This window comes from Bos indicus, chromosome 17 (assembly GCF_029378745.1).
Source record: "Bos indicus isolate NIAB-ARS_2022 breed Sahiwal x Tharparkar chromosome 17, NIAB-ARS_B.indTharparkar_mat_pri_1.0, whole genome shotgun sequence".
Lineage (NCBI taxonomy): Eukaryota > Metazoa > Chordata > Mammalia > Artiodactyla > Bovidae > Bos > Bos indicus.
Window position 1 is genome coordinate 70,346,859 of NC_091776.1, and position 27,200 is coordinate 70,374,058.

At 47.8% G+C, this 27,200-nt stretch overlaps 1 protein-coding gene and 1 pseudogene across 11 annotated transcripts in view; both read left to right on the forward strand.

Annotated features, from left to right (window-relative positions):
- The window catches only part of DEPDC5 (DEP domain containing 5, GATOR1 subcomplex subunit), a 72,926-nt gene that overhangs the window by 14,509 nt on the left and 31,217 nt on the right, over positions 1–27,200 (forward strand). For 6 of the 11 annotated variants that reach the window (XR_011561238.1, XR_011561239.1, XR_011561240.1 and 3 more), the window contains exons 10-29: positions 17–78; positions 2,952–3,021; positions 3,956–4,028; positions 5,309–5,412; positions 5,698–5,772; positions 7,076–7,210; positions 7,943–8,004; positions 8,143–8,216; positions 8,979–9,048; positions 9,244–9,280; positions 10,164–10,284; positions 12,784–13,004; positions 14,187–14,390; positions 15,132–15,267; positions 16,466–16,563; positions 18,194–18,259; positions 21,349–21,532; positions 21,696–21,856; positions 24,811–24,928; positions 27,022–27,189. Coding sequence is in view for 8 of the 11 variants with exons in the window: in XM_070769896.1 (XP_070625997.1) it covers positions 17–78; positions 2,952–3,021; positions 3,956–4,028; positions 5,309–5,412; positions 5,698–5,772; positions 7,076–7,210; positions 7,943–8,004; positions 8,143–8,216; positions 8,979–9,048; positions 9,244–9,280; positions 10,164–10,284; positions 12,784–13,004; positions 14,187–14,390; positions 15,132–15,267; positions 16,466–16,563; positions 18,194–18,259; positions 21,349–21,532; positions 21,696–21,856; positions 24,811–24,928; positions 27,022–27,189 (2,239 nt within the window). In the remaining 3 variants the exon portion in view is untranslated. Of the gene's footprint in view, positions 1–16; positions 79–2,951; positions 3,022–3,955; positions 4,029–5,308; positions 5,413–5,697; positions 5,773–7,075; positions 7,211–7,942; positions 8,005–8,142; positions 8,217–8,978; positions 9,049–9,243; positions 9,281–10,163; positions 10,285–12,783; positions 13,005–14,186; positions 14,391–15,131; positions 15,268–16,465; positions 16,564–18,193; positions 18,260–18,612; positions 18,705–21,348; positions 21,533–21,695; positions 21,857–24,810; positions 24,929–27,021; positions 27,190–27,200 lie in introns of those variants that run through there. The other 5 variants (XM_070769897.1, XM_070769899.1, XM_070769900.1 and 2 more) reach the window with 4 other exon arrangements.
- On the forward strand, positions 3,755–3,884 carry LOC139176878 (U4 spliceosomal RNA; annotated as a pseudogene).

The following is a 27,200-nucleotide window of genomic DNA, read 5'->3' on the forward strand; positions in this document are numbered from 1 at the left end:
TATTGTTTCTTTTCAGGGGATCTGTATTTTGAGAAAGCTGTGAATGGTTTCCTTGCTGATCTCTTTACCAAGTGGAAGGTATGTTTCTTCTCATGCACCAAGTCTTGCTGTATAAACATTATTCAGTGCAGATTTTTAAAACAAACTATTTCTATTAATCTGCATTTAATGGAGGCACCAGAGCTAATTGATGAGACTGTAGATTTAAATTACCTTAATCACTTCAACATGGTGAAGTGTACTTGTGAAGAACCCAGAGCTAACATCAAACTCAGTGGTAAGAGAGTGAAGACTTTCCCCCTTAAGTTCAGGAACAAAATAAGGATATTTGCTTTCATCACTAGTATTCAGTGCAGATGGTGACTGCAGCCATGAAGTTAAAAGACGCTTGCTCCTGGGAAGGAAAGCTAGGACAAACCTAGACAGCATATTAAAAAGCAGAGACATCACTTTGCTGACAGAGATCGGTAGAGTCAAGGTATGGTTTTTCCAGTAGTCATGTACACGATGTGAGAGTTGGACCATGAAGAAGGCTGAGCGCTGAAGAATTGATGCTTTCAAATTGTGGTGCTGGAGGACAGCAAGGAGAGCAAACCAGTCCATCCTAAAGGAAATCAGTCCTGAATATTCACTGGAAGGACTGATGCTGAAGCTGAAGCTCGAATACTTTGGCCACCTAATGTGAAGAGCCAACTCATTGGAAAAGACCTTGATGCTGGGAAAGATTGAAGGCCAAAGGAGACGTCGGCAGAGGACAAGATGGTTAGATCGCATTGCTGATTCAGTGGACATGATTCTGAGCAAACTCTGGGAGACAGTGAAGGACAGGGAAGCCTGGTGTGCTGCAGTCCATTGTGTCACAAAGAGTCAGGCATGACTTAGGGACGGAACAACAGCAATTCAGTGTCGTACTGGAAATTCTAGCCAGAGCAACTAGGCCAACAAAAGAAAGAAAAAGAAGGCCCCCATGTTGGAAGAGAAGTAAAACTATCTTTCTACACAGATGACATCTTATATGTAGAAAACCCCCCAAAATCCATTAAAAGAAACAACTATTAGAGCTAATGAACACATTTACCAGAGTTCAAAATCAGCACACAGATCATTTGTATTTCATCAACAATGAACAATCTGAACAGGAAATTAAAACAAGGAATTAAAAAAAAATTTTTTTAAACAAGGAATTAAAAATTTTAAAGAGAAATAAATTAAAAATTCCATTTACAAGAGCATCAGAGAAATAAAACACTATGCAATAATTTACCCAAGAAGGTGCAAGGTTTGTACACTAAAATCTACAAAATGTTGCTGAAGGAAAGACCCAAATCAAAGAAAAACATCTCATGTTCATAGATCAGAGGACTTAATATTGTTAAAATAGCAATACTACCCGAGGACTTCGCTGGTGGCTCAGACGGTAAAGAATCTGACTGCAGTGGAGAAGACATGAGTTTGATCCCCTGAGTCGGGAAGATCTGGAGAAGGAAATGGCAACCCCCTCCAGTATTCTTTGCTGGGAAATCCCATGGACAGAGGAGTCTGGTGGGCTACAGTCCACGGGGTTGCACAGAGCTGGACGTGGCTGAGTGACTAAACAAAAGCCGCCACCGCCAGATGTTGTTGTAAGTGATTTACCTACGTTATCCCACTGAATCCTGTCTCTTGTCACTCTTCACAGATAGGGAAAGTACAGCTGAAAGAGGTAGGTACCTTGCCTGGGATCAGTAGCCTGCAAAAGCAGAACAAGAATTCTAGTCCTGTTCCATCCTTTCCCCCAGTGCTCTCCTGGGATCGTAACCCCCAGGCCATCCTGTCTGTGTTTCTGTAGTCCTGAGCCATGTCACCCTGTTGTATGTCACCTCCTCCATCACACATGAGTTGAGAAGCTCACATGCCCATGCCAGCCCACCATCAGACATTTTTTCTGTCTAAAACTTACACCCCAATCAGATGAGTTTGAAGCTGCATTTGGAGTGCTAGGTGTCCAATAAATGAGTTGGTGGCTAGTGAAGGTATGCCCTTGGTCCTGTGGCTTGTATTTAGGGATTTCTGTCTGCCTGAGAGATAGCTGTGAAGACCATATGGTGACGTGCAATGTGCGTTATGTTGTCTTCCTTATATGATGACTGCTGAATCGTGCAATCAGTAGGCTGAGTTTGAGTCGAGGTTGGTTAGTGTGGGTTTCTGTTTTCAAAGACAAGGAGGAACTGATACTGAGCTTGCCGACTCCCTGGTGCAGGCCAAATTTCATGCCGTCTGTAAACACCCTACTTCTAGAACATTGAACTCCCGACTGCATGGAAATGTTTATTCTCACTCGTCCCCGTCCTAGTCTAAAGGTAATTCTCTGCCTTGATTTCAACCCCTGCATCTCAAGCAGCATCCAGTCCCCATCCTGTGACCCTGGAAGTAGGCAGGAGTGTCTGCTTCTGGCATCCCACTACCCTAGGTTCTGTTCTTTTCTAAACCACAGTCCTGAAAAGGTTAAAACACACCGTGAAGCAGGTATAAATACCAGGATCCTCTGACAGGGGGCTGGTCTGTTTCACACCACAGCAAGGAGACACCCCCACCTTACTGGTGATCTGCAGTTTTTTGTTTGTTTGTTTTGGCTGCACTGCGTAGCTTGCAGGACCTTAGTTCCACAATCAGGGATGGAAGCCATGCCCCCTGCAGTGGAAGCGTGGAGTCTTCACCACTGGGCCACCAGGGAAATCCAGTGATTTGCGGTGACTTCAGATAACTTTCCCAAGGTCACATAGTGGTCAGTTTCAGGGCCATGAGTCAGCCTAGCACTCTGTCCTCTGTATTATGCAGCCTACAGTTACAGGAGGTTACCCAATACCTGAGCCTCTGCTTCCCAGAGCTGAGACTGCTGTGTTCACGAAGGCTGCTTCACAGTGAAGTAAATGGATTGAACTTGAGCCCTCTTTTTCTGTATTCATGCCTAGGAGAAGAACTGCAGTCATGAAGTGACAGTGGTCCTGTTTTCTAGGACTTTTTATGATGCGAAATCTCTTGGTGAGTAACTCTTTCTCTTACAAAGTTATATTTTTTTTAACTTTTTATTTTGCACTGGGGTAGAGCCAATTATGGCCCCCCACTCCAGTACTCTTGCCTGGAAAATCCCATGGACGGAGGAGTCTGGAGGGCTGCAGTCCATGGGGTCGCTAAGAGTCAGACACGAATGAGCGACTTCACTTTCACTTTTCACTTTCATGCACTGGAGAAGGAAATGGCAACCCACTCCAGTGTTCTTGCCTGGAGAATCCCAGGGACGGGGGAGCCTGGTGGGCTGCCGTCTATGGGGTCGCACAGAGTCGGACACGACTGAAGTGACTTAGCAGCAGCAGCAGCAGCAGAGCCAATTAACAATGATGTGATAGTTTCAACTGAACAGTGAAGGGACTCAGCCATGCATATACGTGTATCCATTCTTCCCCCAAATCCCCTCCTATCCAGGTTGCTACATGACATTGAACAGAGTTCCTTTGCTACATAGTAGGTCCTTGTTGGTTATCCATTTCAAATAGAGCAGGGTGTACATGTCCATCCCAATCTCTCTAACTGTTCCTAAAGTTATTTTTTTATTAAGCTTTCCACATGTCAATCCTGATTCACTCTGTATCATTTTTTCTTTCCTGCTCCATCTCTCCCAGTTTTTCGGTTAAAAGATAGGATAGAGTGGAAAATGACTCAGTCCATTAGTCAACGCAAGAAGTCTCTGGGCTGTGATCCATCTTAAACCCAACCTAGTTTTGCACAGTGGCAGTATCGTAGCCCATAAGGTTTATCTGAGGTGCCATTATTGCTAATTGAAAACTTTTCCCAACTTAATAGAAATATAGTTATCTTTTGTGTGTGTTTGTGTGATGTAGTTCTTCAATCCAGAAGGGGGAGCAGAGAAACTGAATTTCTTCAATTTGATCTACGTATGTTGTTTTCTCTATTTCAGATGAATTTCCTGAAATAAACCGAGCCTCAATTAGGCAGGATCACAAGGGGCGATTCTATGAAGACTTTTACAAGTATGTTTGGGTGCTTTACTTTTTTTGCCTTTTTTTCTCCTTGCTTATTTCTTACCTAACTTAAAAAATTAACCTTTTGACTTTGGAATAATTTTAGGTTTGCAGAGAAGTAGCAAAGCTAGCACAGAGAGTTCCCATATACGCTTTACACAGTTTACTCTGAACATTTCCTAACCAAGGTACATCTGTTAAAACTCAGATGAGCACTGGTGTGTGCTCAGTCGCTTAAGTCTTGTCTAACTCTTTTGCAACCCCATGTACTGTAGCCCACCAGGCTCCTCTGTCCATGGGATTCTCTAGGAAGAATACTGGAGTGGGTTGCCTTTTCCTTCTGCAGGGGACCTTCTCAACCCAGGGATCGAACCCCCATCTCCTGCTGGGCAGGTGGATTCTTTACCACTGAGCTACCTGGGAAGCCTCACGCTGGTACATTGCTATGAACTAAATCTCAGACTTTTCTCAGAGTTCATCAGCTTTTCCACTTATGCACCTTTTTTTATTCCAGGATCCAATTTAGGGTATCACATTGCTTTTGAACTTTCCAAGCTTTTTACTGTGAAAAATTTCAAATTCTCACAGAAAAGAAGAATGAACTAAATATAATGAACCCATACCACCAGTTCCTGGATTAAACAGTTAATATCATTCCGTGTTTGCTTCACCTGTGTTTGTGTGTGTGTTAAATTTTACTTTAGAGCAAATTGCAGATACTAAAGCATTTTGTTCCTAAAGAATAAGGGGACTTTCGGATGATGACATGTCCCTGTGGGTTTAGGAATCGCAACAAACACCCCACTCCAATGAGGAATATTGATCAGAGTCGGGGAAGGGGAGGACAAAACATGTGTTAGAGGAGGGAATATGTGGAAAGTCTATAAGCCTCCTCTCAACGTTGCTGTTTTTTAAAACATTTTAACTATTGTTGCCTGCACTGAGTCCTCGTTGCTGTGCTCAGTCTTCCTCTAGTTGCATCTGGTGGGGGCGACTCTTTGTTGTGGCGCCAGGCTTAGTTGCCCAGCAGCATAAGCAATTTTCTCAGACCAGGGATCAAACCCTTGTCCCCGGCATTGGCGGGCGGATGCTTAACCACTGAACCATTAGAGAAGTCCAGTCTGCTAATGTTTGTTAAACACATTTGACTTTCATCATGTACTGTTGTATGATAAATGACCCCAGCTCCAGGCGTCCCTTCTTCCCCTTTCCGTGAAACCCTGTAAGGGACCGGATGTCCCATGTGTCGTCGCTGCTTGGTACCCACCTTGCGATGGTGCTCCTTTCAGGGTGGTGGTGCAGAACGAGAGGAGGGAAGAGTGGACCTCACTCCTCGTGACCATCAAAAAGCTCTTCATCCAGTACCCAGTGCTGGTGCGACTGGAACAGGCAGGTACTGCACTTAGGTGCTGGGAGGTGTGCTGGGAGGGGAGGGGTCGGGTGGAGGCTGGGGGACGCAGAAGTTCCTGCTTGCCTCCCTCCCAGTGCCGAGTGCGGCTTCTGCTTCTGGCCAGGTGTCTGTCTCAGGGCGGGGACCCCGCTGGTCATTGTGTGTGCAGTAGGTTCAGTCGTGTCCCCTCTGCAGGGCGGGGGCCTGTGGGGCCAGGCACCTTCCGCTTGTTTCTTACGGGTCCGTCTTTCACGAGGTGTTGTTCCTTGTCTGTGTCTTCTGCTACAGAGGGCTTTCCCCAGGGAGACAATGCTACCTCAGCACAAGGAAACTACCTGGAGGCCATCAACCTGTCCTTCAACGGTGAGTGAGGCGCAGCTGTGGTGTGTGGGCATTCGCTGACCACGTGACCGTGAACGTCTCTTTACTGATGTGCAGAGACCCAGGCCGAGCTGGTGATGCCCCCAGCTGCCACCCTGCAGATTAACTGAAAGCAGTAACTTTACAAATTATATATTTATGTATTTGGCCCATCGGGTCGTAGTTGCAGCATGAAGGATCCTGGTTGCATCACGTGGGATCTTTTGTTACAGTGCTTAGTTGCTCCGTGGCATGTGGGATATTCGTTCCCCCACCAGGGATCGAACCCATGTCCCCTGCATTGAAAGGCGGATTCTTAACCACTGGACTGCCAGAGAAGTCCTGATTGGATGGATTCAATGGCCACCATGTAGGTCTTGGGGCTTCTGTTGGCAGTTGACTTGCTTGTCTCATGCTGTCCCAAGGGTAAAGAGCTGTAGGCAATCCTCCTTTGGGTCCTTTATTTTCCTAAAAACTGTGTTTTTATTATTTTCCACTCCATCCCTCAACTGCTTCTAAGTAATTTTTATAAATCTACCTTTTTTTTTTTTAATGACAGAAGGAACCCATGTTCCTAGAATTCAAATACTAGAAAAGTACTTCAAGTAAAATAAAAATCTCCCCTCTCCCTCCACTGTCAGCCTTCCCAAGAGGAACCATTGTTAATAGCATGATGTATAGCAGAGAGCTCGGCCGTACACATACATTCTCCCCCAAACTCGCCACCCCTCCAGGCTGCCATGTAACATTTAGCAGCGAATACTGTCTTAATTAATATTTGATTCTTCTAAGTTGCAATACAGATCCATTTATGGATGGTTTAAATTAACCACATGAAATTTGGGCATGGTGTCTCAGACAATAAAGAATCTGCCTGCAATGCAGGGGACATGGGTTCTATCCCTGGGTCAGAAAGATCCCCTGGAGGAGAAAATAGCAACCCACTCCAGTATTCTTACCTGGGACATCCCATGGACAGAGGAATCTGGCGGGCTATGGTCCATGGGGTCATAAAGAGTTGGGCACGACTGAGCAACTAACACTTTCACTTCTCACACAAGGCTGCACAAGCTAGGTATTTGCCCTTGAAGAGGGGGATTAACGAAGGTGACAGGGACATAGAGCTGTACACAAGAAGCTCTTAACATCTAAGGGGAAGGACAGACGTGAACTCAGGCCAGGAGGTGGCAGGCGTTCTGATAGGGACGTGGACGAATCGGGTCTGAGAGAACAGGAGCGCTTGCCACTGGCTGGTTTCTGAGAAGCTGTAGCATCTTCACCGGAGGACTTTTTGCTCTGTTTCAAGTGTTTGACAAGCACTACATCAACCGCAACTTTGACCGAACCGGGCAGATGTCTGTGGTGATCACACCCGGGGTGGGCGTGTTCGAGGTGGACCGGCTGCTCATGATCCTGACCAAGCAGCGGATGATAGATAACGGTAATGCGCCCGGGGCGCTGCCCTGCGTCCCTGTGTTTACAGCCTAGCTTAGCCTTAGGGCTCTGAGTGTCGGGACTGGGGACCTGAGTAACGTCAGGTGATGAAAAGAGTCCCATGGTCGGTCGGCTTGGGAATGCACAGTCAGGCACAGTTCCTCGTTGCCAGTGTGAAGGTGTCAGAGTGTCTTGCTTGCCTCTAAAGGACACAATTGGCGCCCTGAGTGTCCCAAACGTACTTGATGCTGGAGAACCCCTTTGGGGTTGTTTCCAGGATCCAGTGCCCATCGGCCCGTCCTGGGAAGCGCCAGAGCATCACCTGGTACTCCCTCCGTGATGTCCCCAAGCTGCGCCCCTCCTCCAGCTTGATTTGTGTTCCAACAGCAAGACACAGTTGGGAACATGAGTCCCGACGGCCAGTAAAGAGACTGTTAACTGATGGAATTGTTTTGCTTTTTACTGAGCTGGCAGGGTTCCCTTTCCTGTCTGGCCTTGAAACTGTGTTCATGGCCACATGGTGGTCTGCTCGACAGATCACGACCTGCAAGGCGGTCAGAGGCGGATTGTCAAGCGCTGATTAGTGGCAGCTGCAGGGGGACTTGGTGAAAGTTAGAAAGACGGAATGCACCTATTTCCTTCTGACCTGCCATGGGCAGCGCTGATACGTCAGCTGTGTCTCGAACCCTGGCCCCACTTAAATCACGCGCACCCCCCAACTCTCCCTTTTGTTCCTTAGGAATCGGTGTGGACCTGGTGTGCATGGGGGAGCAGCCGCTGCACGCTGTCCCGTTGTTCAAGGTGACTGATCTCGCACTGCTTGCTAAAAGCCAGGCTCCGGTGCAGGGTGGTCTTGAATAGTGAGAATCGGAGAAGCTGGGTGGCTCCAGGTCCCGCCTGCTTCCCAGCTCACCTGGTCCATGCTCTGTTCCCTTTCAGCTGCACAATCGGAGTGCCCCTCATGACTCCCGTCTGGGGGATGACTACAACATCCCTCACTGGATAAACCACAGGTGAGCGAGAGCCAGATTCACCGTAGGTGATCAGGGATTCTGTTAGCTCCCTTGCCATTTTTTTCTGCAAACCTGTTGAGCTCTTACCATAAAATCTTTTGTCAAGAAAATGTGGAAACTTTAAGTTGTAATATTTGCTTCAGGTCTCTCTACATGCAAAGCCATGGCCATGACATAATTACAGTCTGTGATGAAAAGCATGAGACCAAGTTTGAAGGACTTATTTCCACACCAGTTTCCGACTCCCACAGCCCACAGATGACTGATGCTGGGCCTGGGCCCCTCTGTTTGTAGGAAGCTCCCTGTGCCTCCTCTTGACTGGGACCAGGCCTCGGTGTTCCTGCTGATTTCAGCTCGAGGAGGAGGTTCTAGACCACTTAGAAATCAAGAGTAGCACACATGAGACAATTTATGGGGAAAAGGAATAGAACAATAATTTAAAACGTAACCAATGTTTCCTAGGAATTACAAAGCAAAGTTAGAATTGGAAAGATCAGTGAGGGCTGAGTGAGCGTTCCTAGGAGGGCTGATCAATGCCTGGGATTCCGATTGTGTCTGGAGGTTTAGAATGAAGGGGGTTTGAGGACTTCCCTGGTGGTTCGATGGTTAAGACTCTGCACTTCCACTGCATTGGACATGGGTTTGATTCTTGGTAGGGGAAGTAAGATCCCACATGCCATGTAGCACTGTCAAAAATTTTTTTAAAAACTAAAAAAAAAATGAAAGGGGTTTAGATGAATGACCCTGTCTGTTTCTTCACAGTTTCTACACATCCAAAAGCCAGCTCTTTTGTAATAGTTTCACACCACGAATTAAACTGGCAGGAAAGAAGGTAGGTTTCATTGACCAGCAGAGCCTTTGGGGACTGTCACTGATATTGTTATTTTGGCCCTAAAATACCCCTGTTCCCCAGTGGTCATGAGTAAAAATTGAGAAATTCATTTTAAGATTTTATAGTCTTCTGCATTGAATAAATAAACAGCAGGGCAAATTCCAGGAGTGATTAACTATCTGTTTAACTTTACAGCCCACCTGTGAGAAAGCAAAAAATGGCCGTGATACATGTGAGTATTTTTTTCCTTCTTTCATCACTTTTAGGAAGAGTCAACTGAGCCATGGCAACAGGATTTTGTGAGGTTGAATAAAAAGTTCATGGCCAAGTTTGGGACCTGAATTCCCCTTGTGTGACCTTTGGAAGGTCCCTTAATGACTGCATATATTTTTGTCATCACCCACTGCAAAGTGGGTGATAACAAAACTCTTTTTTTTTTTCAAAATCTTGTGTTTATTTTCCATAGGTTGGTTATAGGAATGGGGTGGAAAGTTTTAAAGGACTAAAGATACACATTGTGTGTGTGTGTGTATATATATGTGTGTATATATATATATGCACAGTTGCTCAGTCGTGTCTTTGCGACCCCATGGACTGTAGCCTACCAGGCTCCTTTGTCCATGGGATTCTCCAGGCAAGAGTACTGGAGTGGGTTGCCATTTCCTTCTGCAATATATCCATTAAGGTGCCATTTTTTATGATTGATTTTTTTATTCTTTTAATTGGAGTATAAGTGCTTTACAATGTTGTGTTAGCTTCTGCTGTACAACAGTGCGAATCAGCCATATGGATACATAAATCCCTTCCCTGTTGAGCCTCCCTCCCACCCACTCCCCACCCCACTAAGATGCTATTTTTTTAACAATGGGATCACAGAAAGAAATGGTGCCATCATCTGGCCGTTACTTAGTGCTTGTAAATAGTAATTTCTCTATCATTTTGATGCAAAAATCATTTAATCTTTGCAACCTGATCATGGGTTATTATCTCATTGTTTTTCACGTGGAGATGCTGATGATGACCTACCTATACCTTGCAGATTTTGATGAAGACCATCCAAAGGCCTCTTGTTGAAGTGTGTTTTGATGACAGTTGATATTTTTTATGTGTTTCAGCTCTCGGGACCCCCAAAGAATCTGAGAATGCCCTTCCCATCCAGGTGGATTACGATGCTTACGATGCACAAGTCTTCAGGCTCCCTGGCCCCTCCCGGGCTCAGCGCCTCAGCACCTGCAGGTTCTCTGCCAGATGTGCTTTGGGGGTGGACGTAGAAACTAACTAGGAAAACCTGAGGCCCCAGAGGGACCTGCATGAGAGCAACCTTGAAAATATCTTAAATTAAAATGAGCCAAATGGAAGCCTTAGTGTGTATATCGTTAGGGAGTCTGTTTTCCCGTTCTCTGGCCTCGCCGTTTGGTTAGCTATGTTTGCTATAATGAAGTGTTCGCAAATAAGGAGAGCATTCTGCTTTTTCTAGTCAAGAGGAGCAATTTGTGAATTCTAGAATCTTCATTTCACTGAGCAGCCCCTAATAGATAAAGTGAAAGTGTGTTAGTTACTCAGTCGTGTCCAACTCTGTGGGACCCCATAGACTGTAGCCCACCAGGCTCCTCTGTCCATGGGATTCTCCAGGCAAGAATCATGGAGTGGGTAACCATTCCCTTCTCCAGGGGATCTTCCCAACCCAGAGATCAAACCCAGGTCTCCTGCATGGCAGGCAGATTCTTTATCGTCTGAGCCACCAAGTTAGATAGAGCAATAGATCGATCCCAGCGTCCAGAGTTTCTCTTAGGTTTATTATTCCCAGAGGGCAAGATACTTTTCTTTCTCTAACTCTTGTGTTTGAAATTTGCTCCCTGGTATTTGGGTCACACAGTGGTTTTTCATTGTGATGTGTTTAGACTTACCAAAACACTCATTTCTGGGTCTAGTGTAAGAAAGCCATCCCAGATCCAAGATGTGTATTTTATGTTTTCTCCTAGTTCTTTCAGTGTTGGTTTTTGTTTGTCTATCTGTTTGTTTTTGACTGCACATTGTGGCATGCGATTCCCAGGGATCAAACGACACACCTCCTTGCAATGGAAACTTGGAGCCCTTACCCCGGGACCACCAGGGAAGTCCCTGTAGTCTTAGTTTTTATGCTTAGTGATTTGTGTAGATTTTTTTTTAGAATGTGGGAAACAGAGTTCTAGCTTTCCCCCCGCCCCCCCTCGTTGACCAAGCATTGCCAGTCTATTTTCTGTATTTCTTAGTATGGAAAGTGTGCTGTAACTCAGTACCACTGGCTGGAAAAACCCCCTGTCTCTTCACATCATGACAGACGGGTTAGGGTTAGCCACGTGCTCGTCTTGTGTCCACTCCCCTCATCCCATCCTGATGTCTGGTCCCGAGAGTGCTCAGAGCTCAGGGTAGCGCTGTTAGCAGCAGTTCGCTGCACTTAGGGCGTGGTGCTGCTTTTCTTCTGAGCATCTAAGAACATGTCCAGGGTCCAAGATCCTTGGTTTTCTTTCTTCTGACCAAAGATGGCAAGACCCGATGTCCCAGAGACTCAGACTGTTCCGAGGGCATAGGCCGTGCCCTAATCGGTGCTCTGTCCCTCCACTGGGCTGAGCATGTGCTGGTGCTCAAATATTTATTGCTGGAATAATGAAATGTGCAGTCTGCCCTTGGGGTCTATCTTCAGGCTCCATTTAAGCTCTCACTTTAGAACTCTTCCAGGTAGAGAGAGAATAGCTCTGATGTCACAGGGGCAGCCCTGTGGGCAGTTGCTGACTCTTTCATTCTGAATTTTTGCTTCCGTTGGACTTCTCTCCTTCTGATCCTTCTTCCTGCCACTTCCAGAGGCTCCCGTCTCAGGGAGTTGCATGTTTTAATAAGGGCATACTGTTTTTTTGTTTTTTTTTTTAACTTTTATTAAGGAAACTTTCAGAGACTAGTGAAATGAACAGTTATCAGCATGTCGTCAATCTTGTTTTATCACTTCTCCCACATTTGAAATTTCGTTGGAGTATTCTAAAACAGATCTCAGATACCCTTTTTTTTTTAACCTGTAAATATTTCAGTGTGTGTCTCTAACAAATAATTAAAAAAACAAAAAACAAAACCCAACATGATCACAGTATCTGTGTTACTGGTAACAAAATTCACACTGGTTGCTAATATCCTCTGATAGCCAGTCCCTCTCCAGACTTCCCAATTGTCTCAAAAATGCAGTTTTTACGGTTAGTTTGCTTGGGTTGGGATCTGAAGAAGGTGCACACGTGGCTTTCATCTTGTGTCCTTTCTGTGACTGTAGAGTGTCTTGCTTTTTCTTCCTCTGGCTCTTTATTTCCCTTATTATGTTTAACTTGCCCTGTCGTCTCTGAGTCTCCTGTAAACTGGCGATTGTCTCTGGAGGCCCAGTGAGATTTAGATTCAATTTCTGATGCCAGGAGATGTCTCAGGTGGTGCTGTGTGCTTCCTCCTGGGTGACCTCAAGTCAAAACTCCATTTTCCGTGACTCGAGCTTGATGGTGGGATGAGGTGGCGTCAGACTGAGGGATCGCTTCTCTAAGGCTCTGATCCCAGGACTCTGGCCACGGGAGGACTGTCCATCATTTCCCCTGTTTCTTCCTGGAGCTGCTCAGGGCAGAGTACCTCCTGCGTCACCTCCCACCCAGAGATCCCATGGAGGGTTATCATTACTGGTTCCATGTAGCCCGGGCTGGGACAGTGACTTGGTCTTCCACCTGCCAGGTCTGTGCGAGAGCGGGAGAGTCACAGCCGGAAGAGCGCCAGCTCCTGCGACGTTTCATCCAGCCCTTCGCTGCCCGGCCGGACGCTGCCCACGGAGGAGGTGAGGAGCCAGGCGTCTGACGACAGCTCGCTGGGCAGGAGCGCCAACATCCTGGTGATCCCTCACCCCCACCTGCACCAGTACGAAGTCAGCAGCTCCCTGGGCTACACCAGCACTCGAGGTCAGAGGGCAGGGCTGGGCAGCCGTTTTAATCTTTTGTGTCTTTATGTATTTGGCTGCGTCAGGTGTTAGCGGTAGCACTCGGGCACTTCAGTCTTCGTTGTTCGGATCTCTTTTAGTTGTGGCACGTGTGGTCTAGGTCTCTGGCCAGGGATCGGCTCCAGGCCCCCTGCACTGGGAGCACAGAGTCTTAGCCACTGGGCCACCAGGGAAGGCCCTGGACCCACTTTCTAACCTGGGTGTTTGCTTGGTGGGCGTGCGACATTCCTCAGGGGACCTGGTTGTAGGTTTCGACTCTTTGATCCACCCAGGTTAGGGACCTGTCTGCCATTGGGTGGGACGGATTGGGTCTAAATAGCGTGCCATCTCCATGCCTGGTCAAGGCTGGATACACTCATTTCCTCATTTATTCCTCCCATGAATTTATTATTTTTTTAAACACAGTCACATTGATTGCTTATTCATGTTCCAGGCCTCTGCATCAGTGGGAGGGGGTTTCTGTCCACCCAGTCACCTAGGGCCTGGGGTTCCTTCTATCCCGGGATGCCATGGTCATCAACACAGGTCTCCAGAGTTTCCACAGCAGGGGAGAGGAGAAGGGAGGTCATGAGTGGAGGTGTCAGTGGTCCAGACCTTCAGGTGGAACAGGTCACTTCTGCCTGTGCTCTGCTGACTGGAACTGTTCTGTGGCCCCAGTGCAAAGGGGCCAGAAACTGCCCTCTCCTTGTGAGCCTCAGAGGAAAATCAAATGGGTCTAGTGAACTGAACACATTGCTGTCTCTGCCAGGGTCCCCCCTTCTGGTCACCAAATACCTACCTGTATTGTTCCTCCCGTATACAGAATACACCCACCCCATCCCCAGAGGAGACAGCTCCATGGAGTCATTGCATCCAGCTCAGAGTCCAGGGTATCCAGGCAATGTGTGGTCCTCTCCATTGGCTTTGGGTGTAGCTTCACTAGGCTAGTAATTTAGGGACCAGAACCTCCTTCTCTTAAGTGTTTAAAAAGTAAACAAACCCAGTATTTCACTTCTCTATAATTTGGCGATTTCCCTCATTTCCCTCACATGTACACCGTCCAAGGTCCTTGTCAGCCTCAGAGGCTCTCCTGCCTAGTCCTGCTTTCCCCGTGACCCTGTGCTTTCTCTCTATGCTCCCCCCTCATCCCCACGGTAACTGGCAGACGTCCTGGAGAACATGATGGAGCCACCACAGCGGGATTCCAGCGCACCGGGCAGGTTCCACGTGGGCAGCGCAGAGTCCATGCTGCATGTCCGCCCCGGGGGGTACACGCCCCAGCGGGCACTGATTAACCCCTTTGCGCCCTCACGGATGCCCATGAAGCTCACGTCCAACAGGAGGCGCTGGATGCACACTTTCCCTGTGGGTAAGTTTTTCTTGGGAAAGAGCCCTGGCCAGGAACTCCCAGTCCTGGCCCTCAGCACCCGTCCCTGCTTGGCCTCAGTCAGAGATGTCATCCCTCTCTGCACCTGGAGGCAGGGACAGCCACATGTGTTCTTCTTGTCTGACTTGTTCCTGGGAGGAGCCCCTGCCTCCTATGCTGTTGTCTTTCTCTACTGTATCTCACTTGATGTGTGTGAAACAAAGGCTCCCACAATATTCTTTCTTTTATTATTTTTGGCTGTGTTGGGTCTTCATCGTTATACGCAGGCTTTCTCTAGTTGTGGTGAGTGGGGGCTACTCTCTAGTTGGCAGCGTGCGGGCTTCTCATTTTGGTGAATTAACTTTGTGGCTCTCAGGCTCTAGAGCATGGGGTCAGTAGTTGTGGCATGCAGGATTAGTTGTTGCAAGGCATGTGGAGTCTTCCCAGAGCAGAGCCTGAACCTGCGTCCCCTGTACTGGCAGGCGGATTCTTATCCCCTGCACCACCGGGGAGGTCCCTGCAATATTCTTAGGCTGAGGCCTCACAGGAGGACAAGCCTCGCTCAGAGAAGGCGATGTCCCGTCTGGGAGCCAGAGGGTTGAGGACATGATGCTCCTCTGTGCTGTGGTTGCCTTTCAGCCTCTCCAGCGCTCGTGTCCTAGCAGCAGGAAGAGAGACAGTGTGAGGTAGAGTGTGGCTCTGGCTTCTGGGGGGACGATGGTCAGTGGGTCTCTGTCTGGATAGGACCGTCGGGAGAGGCCATTCAGATCCATCACCAGACCCGACAGAATATGGCAGAGCTGCAGGGCAGCGGGCAGAGGGACCTGACCCATTCCTCCGCGGAGCTGCTGGAGCTGGCATACCACGAGGCCGCCGGCAGGTGAGGCTGGGCCTGGGGCTCTGGGAGGTGCCGGGGTATTGGCGGAACGGGCTGCCCATGACGCGTCACGTCCGGGAGACTCGGGGACGTGGTGGGGCTGCAGCACCACCCTTTGTCAGTCCCCTTCCCTGGGCCCGTTGACACAGACAGCCTGGGGTGTTTTTGCCAAAGATGTTCCCCAGGCCCTTGCTTTGGCTTCCGCTTTAATTCAAAACACGCTTTGTCAACCACAGACATGAGTTACTTCTGATCCTCAGTCGAGGGTGAAAATGAATTCCAGGGCGGGTGGTTCCTGCTGTGTGTTCTGGGCATTCAGTCTGTGACTTTTGTCGTTTTGGTCATTGAGGAATCCCACTGTTGGGTTAATGCAGAAAGCAAGGTATCCCAAAAGAATTAGAGTCATGCCTTCACTGCAAATATTTATCTTTTTAATTATTTTTCATATTTTATTGTATTGCTGAGGATCTCAAAATAACCACTGTATAAGAATTTATTTAATAGTAATGGTTGACAAATTGCAAATCATGAGACGGGTGCTACTGACTTTCAAGTGATATTTTTGATCAAAGACTATTATATATTTCTATATTATTAAAATTTTGCTTGATAAAAAGTAAGTAAGTTAAAACAATGGAGACCAAGGCCTGTGTTTATAGAAACAAGTCTTTTTGAACCGGGGTTCTAAATGTGTTACAAGGCATCCAGAGAGAGTCAGCCTAGGAAGAAAGTCATTTAACCGTTGACGTGCTCTAGCCCAGGCTATACTGGGTCTTCTGTGATGTGTTACTCTTGCAAGGTGCAATCTTTGGCCCCTTTCCAGCCGTCCCAGCATCCCATGGGCTGGATGTCAGACACAAGCAGGGCGTGACCCTCTTTACCGGCTTAACGTGATACCTCTGTTGAAGCACCTCACGTCCCGCTGGGGATATCAGCAGGGGCAGGCTTAGGATGGAGAGGGCAGGCATCTGGCATGGTGATGGGGATGCAGCTGGGGTGCCAGGGTGAGAGTCTAGAGCTGGCATGCGCTCTGAATCCCGAAGCCTGGCAGCTGCGATGTGGATCTCAGTGTTTGCCAGCCCATGTGGCTGAACGTTCAGGCCTGTTTTTGATGAAAACCCCCCAGAGACAGGGTGAGCAGGATAAAAGAGGTGATGATCCACATTAAGCTAGGTGGCTGGGCTCTGTTTGTTCTCTGCAGGCACAGCACTTCCCGCCAGCCCGGCGACGGCACGTCCTTCTTGAGCTTCGCTGGGACGGAGGAGCTCTCGGTCAGCCTGCTCCGTGGCAGTGGTGCAGGTAACCTGCCCAGGAGACGCTCTGAGCAGGCCCACCCCCGGGAGCGACATGGGGATGGAAAAGCAGGGCCATGTCTATTTTGGGATCATTTCAGCCACAATTTCGGGTGACCTATTTAGAAGCTGTGCTTCTAATAATGCATGGAATTATAAATGGGCTGCACGTTACGTTTTTAGCTGAGAACATGTTGGTCAGGAACACATTTATCATTGGTCTGTCAGTGAGTCGTGATTGAGGGCTGCTTATGAGATCACTATTGAGGGCCGCACCAGGCCTGGAAGCTTTCAATTATATGTGGAAGGGGACCCCCCCCCCCAGAAAAATGATCAGAGACCCAGAGGGAGCAGTGTGGTTTGAGACTGGAGAAGAGAAGGGTGGCCTTGTCGCTTACGCAGGGGTCCCCAGCCTCTGGGATCTAGTGCCCGATGGCCTGAGGTGGAGCTGCTGTAATGGAGATAAAGCACACAATGAATGCAGTATGCTGAATCGTCTCAGGACCGCCCCCTCCCTCCCCATCCGTGGAAAGAGGGTCTTCCACAAAACTAGTCCCTGGGGCCAAAAAGTTTGAGGACCACTGGCTTACAGAAGTGGATAGGCACCTCAGATGCGAAGGGGTGGTATTTGGTTAGGAGGAGAGTTAGAAGGTGAGGGATTCTAAATGCAGGGAGGGTAGGAGCTTTTATTGATTGATACAGGCTTTATGCTTTTTGGAAGCACTTGTTATCTGATCATTCCTGTAGGGAGTAAGTCATTCAATACATTTTATACACGTAGCAACTTAACACCCAGAGATGTGGAGGTGTTATCCTGGTCTCTCCAGCCAGTAGCCAGCTGTCCTGCTGTTTCTGCGCTCAGTCGTGTCCAACTCTTTGCGACCCCGTGGACTGTAGCCTGCCAGGCTCCTCTATCCATGGGATCCTCCAGGCAAGAGTACTGGAGTGGGTTGCCCTGCCCTCCTCCAGGGGGTCTTCCTGACCCGGGGATCAAACTCGCCTCTCTTATGTCTCCTGCATTGGCTGCTGTTTCTGATTTCTGCACTATTCAGAGAGCCTTTACAGGGATAGGGGAACATGAGTTTAGATGGGTGGCAGATTTTGGAAAGCCTCAAAGGACAGATGGTATACCAAATGAATACGAGAAACAGTAAAATTGAAACAAACAATGAAGTTACTATTTCATGTCTTCGTTTTCTGTAAGTTAACTTGCCTTTCTGAAACTTGACTTGAGGAAGACAACGGAATTGAAATTTTATAAAAATTAGTTAATAAAGTTTGCCTCCAGTCACGAGTGGATTCAGCTAGTGATGCTTAGAGCGAGTTTCCTGGCGACCTGAAGCGGGGGAACCATGGGTTCGGGTGGTAACTGCTTCAGGATTTTCCCAGGGTGGACATGGAGTGTGATTCTGGGCCTGGGGGAGGCAGCTCTCATAGACCCATTGATTCCTCAGAAGATGAGTCTTGGAACTATAAAATCTGCTCTGGAGAAAAGAGGGAAGATTCAGAGAAATCCTAATTTAATGACTGATGTGGAAGGTTCTCTCTCTCTCTCTCTTTTTTTTAAAACTATAACTGGTCAGAACTTTTTTGCAAAATGAGCCTCACTGAAACAGACTCTTTTTATCTTTCCATAGATGTGAGTCCTCGGACGCAGAATAAGGATTCTCCAGAGGACAGTGTGTCTACCTCCCCAGACCCAAGTAAGAGGGGGCGACTGATGGAGGGAGGCGGGGTGTGGGTGGATGGTCAGGGCACTGAGGGGGAGCAAGAGAGAGCCCTGTTTGGGGGAGAACAGCCTGGACGTTCACGTCTCAGGTGCGGGAAGGCAGTGTGGTGAGGGAGAGTCTGTAGCTTCTCTGATGGAAAGGGAGCGGCGGGGAGGCCACACGGGAAGGGTGGCCATATTCCCGGTGCTGGCCTTGGCTCTGAGATGCCTAACAGTGGCTGTGGGGAGAAGTCAGAAGGAATAAGACCTGAAGCTGTTTACATCCCTGCAGTTGGAAGTGTGTGTCTGGGTTGCATTTACATTGATCATCCTTGTCTGTTGAAATAGCTGAACATCTAAATATCAGCAATAGCAAAAGACCAGAAAAAGAAACTCTACTGCTTGATCAACATTGCTTTACCTCACTGTGACCAATGGATGTATGTACATCACCAAATCTTTTTTGTCCCCACTTTTAAGTAACTTAGCAATCATTGCACTGGTTCTCCAGGTCTGGCATGCTAGTCATTTTTCATGTCAATATCAAACATGTTACTATATTGTGATTTGGATAATCATGTCTATTGGTGGCCATTTGGGTGATTTCTAGTTTTTTTTTTTTTTTTTTAATAGTATATAATGAATGCATGGTGCCGTGGGTGTATTTTTTTCTCTTGGTTCAGATCCTTGGAATATATTCCAAAGAATAGTTGGCAGATTGATTATTTTCTAGAAAGCTGCCAGCCTTGAATAGATGAGCCTGTTTCTCCTCTGCAAGCCCAGCGCTGGATTTTGTCATCTGTGTTTGTCACTGTGTGGTTCTGAGCTGGAACCACCTCAGAGGCTTTGGCAGGGCCTGGAGGTACTGGAGGTGGAAAAGACGCCACCCAGACTCTTTACCCAGGGAAACAGCAGCAGCACCCAGCTCAGAACTGGGGGCTTTTCTCACCACAGGGTTTGAAGTCTCCATGTGTGCCCGTGGACCCTGTTTCTAAAAGGTTTTTCTAGTGCCAAGGGTCAAGGAACTGGCAAGGGCCAGGACGATGAGAAGGCACAGCAGCAGAGGGCCTTGCACTTCCGGCCGCCCCTTGGGGGCTCCATTTGGCGCCCACCTTCTGCTGCTGATCCTAACCCGGAAGCTCACACAAACTCACCCTCGTTTGCCATATGGGAAGTTGGGGTGCTAACTAGGATGCTGTGGACTGGGTCTTTTGTTTTTGTTTTTTATTGAAGTGTAGTTGATTTACAATGTTGTGCGACTCGGCTGTACATCCAAATGACTCAGTTATACACATATATACATTCTTTTCTTTATATTCTTTTTCATCATGGCTTATTACAGGATATGTAATATAGTTCCCCGTGCTATACATGAGGACCTTGCTGTTGATCCATTCTAAATGTCAGTTTGCATCTGCTAACGCCAGACTCCCAATCCATTCCTCTCCCTCCCCTGCTTCCCTCTCGCTGTGTTTTGAGTTCTTGGGGTATTAAGGAGTTAACAAGGCCTGTATAGAGTCAGACTCATAGACTCAGAGAGCGCAGTGGTGGTTGCCAGGGTCCCAGGGGAAGGGGGCCAGGGTGCGGGGTGTTGCCAGTTGGTGGGTGTAAAACTTCAGTCCTTGTGAGGTGAGTAAGGTCTCTAGAGGCCTGCCGCATGGCACTGTCCCAAATTTAAGCATACTGAATTGTACACTTAAAATTTGTTAAGGTGGTAGATCTCAAGTTAAGTGCTCTTACCACAATAAAATAAAATTCAGACCAACCAACCAGAAGTCACCCGGGACCTGGAGTGGAGACCATGGAGTTAGGCTTGTTGCAGGTCAGGTCATCTTCCCCAAAGCCTTGTGGCTGCACGCTGGGCATGTTTCCCCCTGGGACTCAGCTCGAAAGTCTTCCTGGCCCCTGGCCCCCAGGCTCAGGGACACTCTTTTCCTGGGGGCACGTCGGTCACTTTAAGGAGGAAAGATCCCTGAGCAGAGAGGCTTCTGGTCCTGTGACCTTGGGGGGATTCAGCTCGGCCAGGTGTTTAAAGGGGTTGATGATGGCGCCACACCTGCTCAGAGGAGGGGTGTCGGGGACAGCGGGCGCAAGGCCGAGGAGCCACAGGAGATGAGGCGTGTGAGGGTCTCGCTGGGGACACAGAGCCTGAAGCGAGGAGTTTATCTGCTTCTAGTTGTTCCCTTGTATGGAGATTTGAAAAACAGTGTTCACTTACTTGACTGAAGAAGCTGACTGCCCCCCTGCGTTAACTCAGTTATTCTCAGCAAGGAATATTCTGCTCATCGGGGCACATGTGGCAGTGTCTGCAGACACCATTGGTTTTTACAACCAGGCGATGCCACTGGCATCTAGTGAGTAGGGACCGGGAGGCTGCTCACATCCTGCAGTGCCCAGGACCACCCCCCATGACAGAATTATCCTGACCAGAGTAGGTCTCATGCCCTGAGGTGGGGAAGCCCCGCTTCACCAAAGCGCAGGTGATCTCTGACCGACCCAGAGGGTCAGGCCCACTCTGCCATGACAGCTCTCATCTCTAGATTGTTAAACTCCGGCTCCTAAAGTTCCAGCCTCGTAACTTTCCCAGACGTCCTCCCTTGACTCCTCTTCCTGCCCTGATGGATCTGTGACTTACTTTTCAATCCTGAGTTCTGCTCCCCTGTGCTGTTCCCTCCAGAATCAGCTGCACCCCCCTCTCCTCCCCACCTGGCCCCTCCGCCGCCTCTGGGAGGCTCCTGGCCTGAGCCTCTCTTCCGCTCTCAGGACATTGATTTGCTTCGATGTGTAACTCTGCCTGGCCTGCCCCTGCCGTAACCTCACTGGACTCACGGCTGCAGCTCACGATCAGCAGAAAATGAAAAGTGTCAGCTGCGACTCCCATTTGCATGGTGGGATCGGATAAGCACTGCGTTGTCTAACAGCCTCTGTTTCTCTCTCTTTCTCCCTCCCCCCTCCCTTTCTCTCTCCCTCCCTTTCCTGGCACTTTGATCACCTATCACACTGCCCTTCTCCCCCCGACTCCCCACCCACATCCCACACCTGCCTGGTGACCTCACTACATTCCTCCCTGTTCACACGAGGCAGTTCTGACGCTGTCTGCTCCCCCTGTAGTGCCAGGCTTCTGTTGCACAGTTGGTGTGGACTGGAAGTCACTCACGACTCCCGCGTGCCTCCCCCTCACCACGGACTACTTCCCCGACCGCCAGGGCCTACAGAATGACTACACGGAGGGCTGCTACGATCTCCTCCCGGAGGCTGACATCGACAGGTCAGTGACAGAGAGGTGCCTGGCTTTTCCTTCTCCCAAGACTGGTTTGCAAACCTTCAGTTTCACGTACCACCACGGAAGGGCTCACGGGGATGGAGCTGGGGACTGGGGACTCTCTCACTGTGCTCCTGGCATGTCCTGTGAACGCCGTCTGTCTTTTCAGGAGGGATGAGGAGGGCGTGCAGATGACGGCCCAGCAGGTATTTGAAGAGTTCATCTGCCAGCGGCTCATGCAGGGTTACCAGATCATCGTTCAGCCCCGCGCACAGAAGCCCAGCCCTGCTGGCCCACCGCCACTCAGCAGCAGCCCGCTCTACAGCCGGGGTGAGGTTCCACTGCAGACCCTGAGTTTTCTCCTCTATTCAATTTGTGGAAACAAGTTCTTAAGATAGTAGGGAATACATACACTTAAAGTCATTGTTTTTCAACACACATTTTTTTTGATCTAGTAATTTCATATGTTTATGTATATATATTCATATGTTTATGTATACTGATAATAACATATTAATGCATCTATATAATGGCATATTTATACAGATATTCTCTGCTATATTGCTTACCCATTTTTTTTTCCCTTAAAATTTTCACTTTATACAAGAATTAACGTCTCCTCCAAGTTCAGACTTATCTTAAAACTCTCTTTAATCTCCAGCTCTCCTTTTAAGGAAGAGGGTATGCCTAAGTTCAGGAATGTTCCAGCCTGGCTTGAGCAGTTCCTTGGGTCCCAGGTGGCTGAGCAGGGGCCGAACTGTCAAACTACAGGGTGAATATTCCTGTCCCAGAGGCCTGGGTTTATTTCGTGCACAGTGCCTGACACAGTAGGTCCTCTAATGTTACCTGAACCTGAAGTTTATGCTTGTTCTCCCCTCCTTCCCTATTCTTGTCACTGCAGCTCATTGCAGTTCAGTGACTGGAAGCCAAGATGGGTCATCCATGAGTGGCAGAGGCTAGTGAGTACAGAGACTCGGTGGTGCTGGCTGAGTTTGAGTTGGGCTCTGGAGGTCTCCCCTGAAACAAGTCCAGCAGCGAGAATTACATGTGGGGGCCTGGAACCAGAGAGTGGCGGTCACTTCCTGGAGCCATCACTGAGCATCTCTTCATCCCCTGCTTCCTCCTTGTAGCTAATGAGCACCCCACCCTGCTCCCTAGACAGCCAGAACCAAACCTCAGGCCAGCTTTGGTTCCATTAAAGCTCCTCCAGTCAGAGGATCAAAGAAGCATGGACCTGTCAATGGAGGCTTAGTGGTCCTTGCGTCCAGGGCCCATTGTTCAGCATGAAGCTTTGGGTTCCTCTGGGTTTTTTCTAAAAGCCTCTTGTGATATGCATCACGTGATGCCGCCTTCTCATATTATAGACTCTACTAATAACCTTTCTGATTGCTAGGATAACTTCAGCTTCATCTTATTCTCTTCCACCATGGAAGCAACCGTGCCTGGTATAGGACAGCATGGGTCTATGAACTTACGACAGTGTTCATTCATTCATTATGTCATGTATTCATTATTGCACACATTCATTCATTATTTCACTCACTCATTTTATTCATTCATTCCTTATTTCATTAATTCATTATTTCATTAGTTCACTCATTCATTCATTAGTTCACTCATTTTATTATGTCACTCATTCATTCACTCATTTCATTAGTTCACTCATTCATTCATTAGTTCACTCATTTTATTATGTCACTCATTCATTCACTCATTATTTCATTAGTTCACTCATTCATTCATTAGTTCACTCATTATGTCATTCATTCACTCATTATTTCATTAGTTCACTCATTCATTCATTAGTTCACTCATTTTATTATGTCGTTCATTCACTCATTATTTCATTAGTTCACTCATTCATTCATTAGTTCATTCATTTTATGTCACTCATTCATTCACTCATTATTTCATTAGTTCACTCATTCATTCATTCACTCATTCATTCGTTAGTATTTCTGAAGCTCCTGCTCTATAGGACAAAATAACATTAGTCAAACTATGAAATACAATGCCATGTTATGATAAAGACCATGACGGAAAAATCAAAATGCTTGCCCGAGAGTATTTAATATGGGATTGGATTTGGTCTGGAGAGTCAGGGGCAGCTTCTTTGAGGAGGTGATGTTTGAGCTGCGACCTGAAACACACGCAGGAGTTTTTAGTGTGAGAGAAGAGGAGTGGAGGGCAGAGCATGCTAGGCAGCAGGATTAGTGTGTGCAAAGGCCTCATGAGACTTTCCAGGCACCTAAAAGACAAGTGTGGGGAGTACCACGAGTAAGCCAGCAACATGGCCAGAGACATCAGGACACCCAAGCTGCACAGACCATGTGAAGGATTTTGTTCTTATCCTAAACACAGTGGTATGAATTCCCTTTCCATGTTAGTGGTCCCATCCAGGTTGGCTTTTCCCTGAACAGGCACTTTATAAGGTGCTACTGAAAATACAAAGATGAACAAGATTTGGGCCCTGGCCTCCTGGAACTTTTACTTTGTCGGGAGTGAGACCCACACACACAAGGAGCTATATCCAGGGTAGAATTCACCATTGATGAGGTCTGATAGCTTTCTGAAGAAGGTGGCACTTGATGGTGACCTTAAACAATCTTTAGGAATTTGATGGTGAGAAGGCAGAGATGAGATGGAAGAGAAGGCAGAAGAAACAACAGGAGCAGATGTTTGGAGAAGGAAATTTGAGCAAATAAATAAGTGGTTCTTTTGTTTTTTTGGCTGCACTGCATGTGGGATCTTAGTTTCCCGACCAGGAATTGAACCCATGTCCTCTGCAGTGGAAGCACAGAGTCTTAACCACTGAACTGCCACGGCAGTTCCCAATAAGTGATCCTTTACGTCTGAAACATGGTGTAGCAGAGTGGGCGTCATGGGCTGGGTTGGCTGCCCCAGGGGCGAGGGTCTCAGGTGCCAGGGGGCAGCTCGTGCCTGAGAAGGGTAGAGTTCCATTTTAGTCAGTTAACACCCAGCTTAGAACTTCCCTTCACAGAGGACGAGGCATCAGGTCGTTCAGCCTCGAGTGTATCATCCAGATGCTGTCGGTACCCCCGACTCCAACCCCCTGCTGGCTGGCTCAGTAACAGAAAAATCTTCCACCTTCAGGACTTTTTTTTTTTTTCCAACCAAGAGTTATTTCTTTTCCACGAAATTGTCAAACTGAAAGTGTTGCCTCTTTTGTCTCTCCTTTTCTGAATCTATGTGGAAGAGAAGCAATTGCCTTTTAAAGGAAGGACCCTCAACCAGATGGAGGAAATTCTTCTTTTCCTTATTAGGCCTTGTGTCCCGAAACCGCCCGGAAGAGGAAGACCAGTACTGGCTGAGCATGGGCAGAACCTTCCACAAAGTCACACTGAAAGACAAGATGATCACAGTGACCCGCTACCTTCCCAAGTGAGTCCTGGGGGTTTAACATTTTCAGCTTCTGTCCTAGATCATGTCCACCTACCAAGCGATGTTTATAATACATACTGTCCGCATACTGAATTGCATGTATATTCACACCGGGGAGATTGAGTGAGTAGTTGTTGTTTTGGAGTTACTATTTTGTTTCCCAGGTTTTCTTTTTTTAATTTTTATGTATTTATCTTTGGCCCCACTGGGTCTTCATTGCTTTGCAAGGGCTGGTTGAGGCCAGCAGGGGCGGGGCTGGTGTCTGGGCTAGTTGCTCTGTGTAGGCTTCTCACTGCAGTGACCTCTTTTGTTGCAGAGCACACGCTCTAGGTGCTTGGGCTCCAGCAGTTGGGGCGCATGGGCTTAGTTGCTCAGCTGCATGTGGAATCTTCCTGGACCAGGGATCCAACCAGTGTCCCCTGCATTGGCAGCGGATTTCCACACACCACCAGGAAAGTCTGCTTTCCAGGGTTGTGTTTTATGGTTGCAGTTCACCTATTTCTGAAAGGGATTTGATCCAGCTTACAATGTTTAGCATGAGTCTTAACACTCCAATTAAAAACAAAGAATATGATAGAAGAATAAGAAGGTTTCGGTTCAGTCACTCAGTCATGTCCAACTCTTTGCAACTCCGTGGACTGTAGCACACGAGGCTTCCCTGTCCATTACCAACTCCCGGAGCTCACTCAAAATTATATCCATTGAGTCGGTGATGCCGTCCAACCGTCTCATCCTCTGTTGTCCCTTTCTCTTCCTGCCTTCAATATTTCCCAGCATCAGGGTCTTTTCCAAGGAGTCAGTTCTTCGCATCAGGTGGCCAAAGTATTGGAGTTTCAGCTTCAGCATCATCAGTCCTTCCAATGAATTCAGGACTGATTTGCTTTAGGATGGACTGGTTGGATCTCCTTGCAATCCAAGGGACTCTCAAGAGTCTTCTCCAATACCACACTTCAAAAGCATCAATTCTTAAGCGCTCAGTTTTCTTTCTAGTCCAACTCTCAAATTCATACATGACTACTGGAAAAACCATAGCTTTGACTAGACGGACCTTTGTCAGCAACGTAATGTCTCTGCTTTTTAATATGCTGTCTAGGTTGGTCGGAGAAGGCAATGGCACCCCACTCCAGTACTTTTGCCTGGAAAATCCCATGGACGGAGGAGCCTGGTAGGCTATAGTCCATGGGGTCGCTAGAGTCGGACACGACTGAGCAACTTCACTTTCATGCATTGGAGAAGGAAATGGCAACCCACTCCAGTGTTCTTGCCTGGAGAATCCCAGGGATGGCGGAGCCTGGTGGGCTTCTGTCTATGGGTTCGCCAGAGTCGGACACGACTGAAGCGACTTAGCAGCAGCAGCAGCTAGGTTGGTCATAGCTTTTCTTCCAAGGAGCAAACTTGTTTTAATTTCATGGCTGCAGTCACCATCTGCAGTGATTTTGGAGCCCAAGAAAATAAAGTCTCTTACTGTTTCCATTGTTTCCCCATCTATTTGCTGTGAAGTGATGGGACCGGATGCCATTCATTTTCTGAATGTTGAGTTTTAAGCCAGCTTTTTCACTCTCCTCTTTCTCTTTCATCAAGAGGCTCTTTAGCTCTTCTTCACTTTCTGCCATAAGGGTGGTGTCATCTGCGTATCTGAGGTTATAGATATTTCTCCTGGCAATCTTGATTCCAGCTTGTGCTTCATCCAGCCCAGCGTTTCTCATGATGTACTCTGCATATAAGTTAAATAAGCAGGGTGACAATGTACAGCCTTGACATACTTCTTTCCCAATTTGGAACCAGTCTGTTGTTCCATGTCCAGTTCTAACTGTTGCTTCTTGCCCTGCATACAGATTTCTCAGGAGGCAGGTCAGGTGGTCTGGTATTCCCGTCTCTTGAAGAATTTTCTAGTTTGTTGTGATCTACACAGTCGAAGGCTTTGGCATAATCAATACTGCAGAAGTAGATGTTTTTCTGGTTTAAAAACTGAGACATCTCCATCACCAGCCCCCTGAGATGAGTTGGTCACTGTGCTTGAATGCCAAGAATACTGAGAAAGAAAAGGTACAGAAGAGTTGGCGGATATCCTTGTTTGGACCTTTGTTTTTCAGGTACCCGTACGAGTCCGCCCAGATCCACTACACCTACAGCCTCTGCCCCTCCCACTCCGATTCAGAGTTCGTCTCCTGTTGGGTGGAATTCTCGCATGAGCGACTGGAGGAGTACAAGTGGAATTACTTAGATCAGTATATCTGCTCTGCCGGCTCTGAGGACTTCAGGTCAGAGAGCC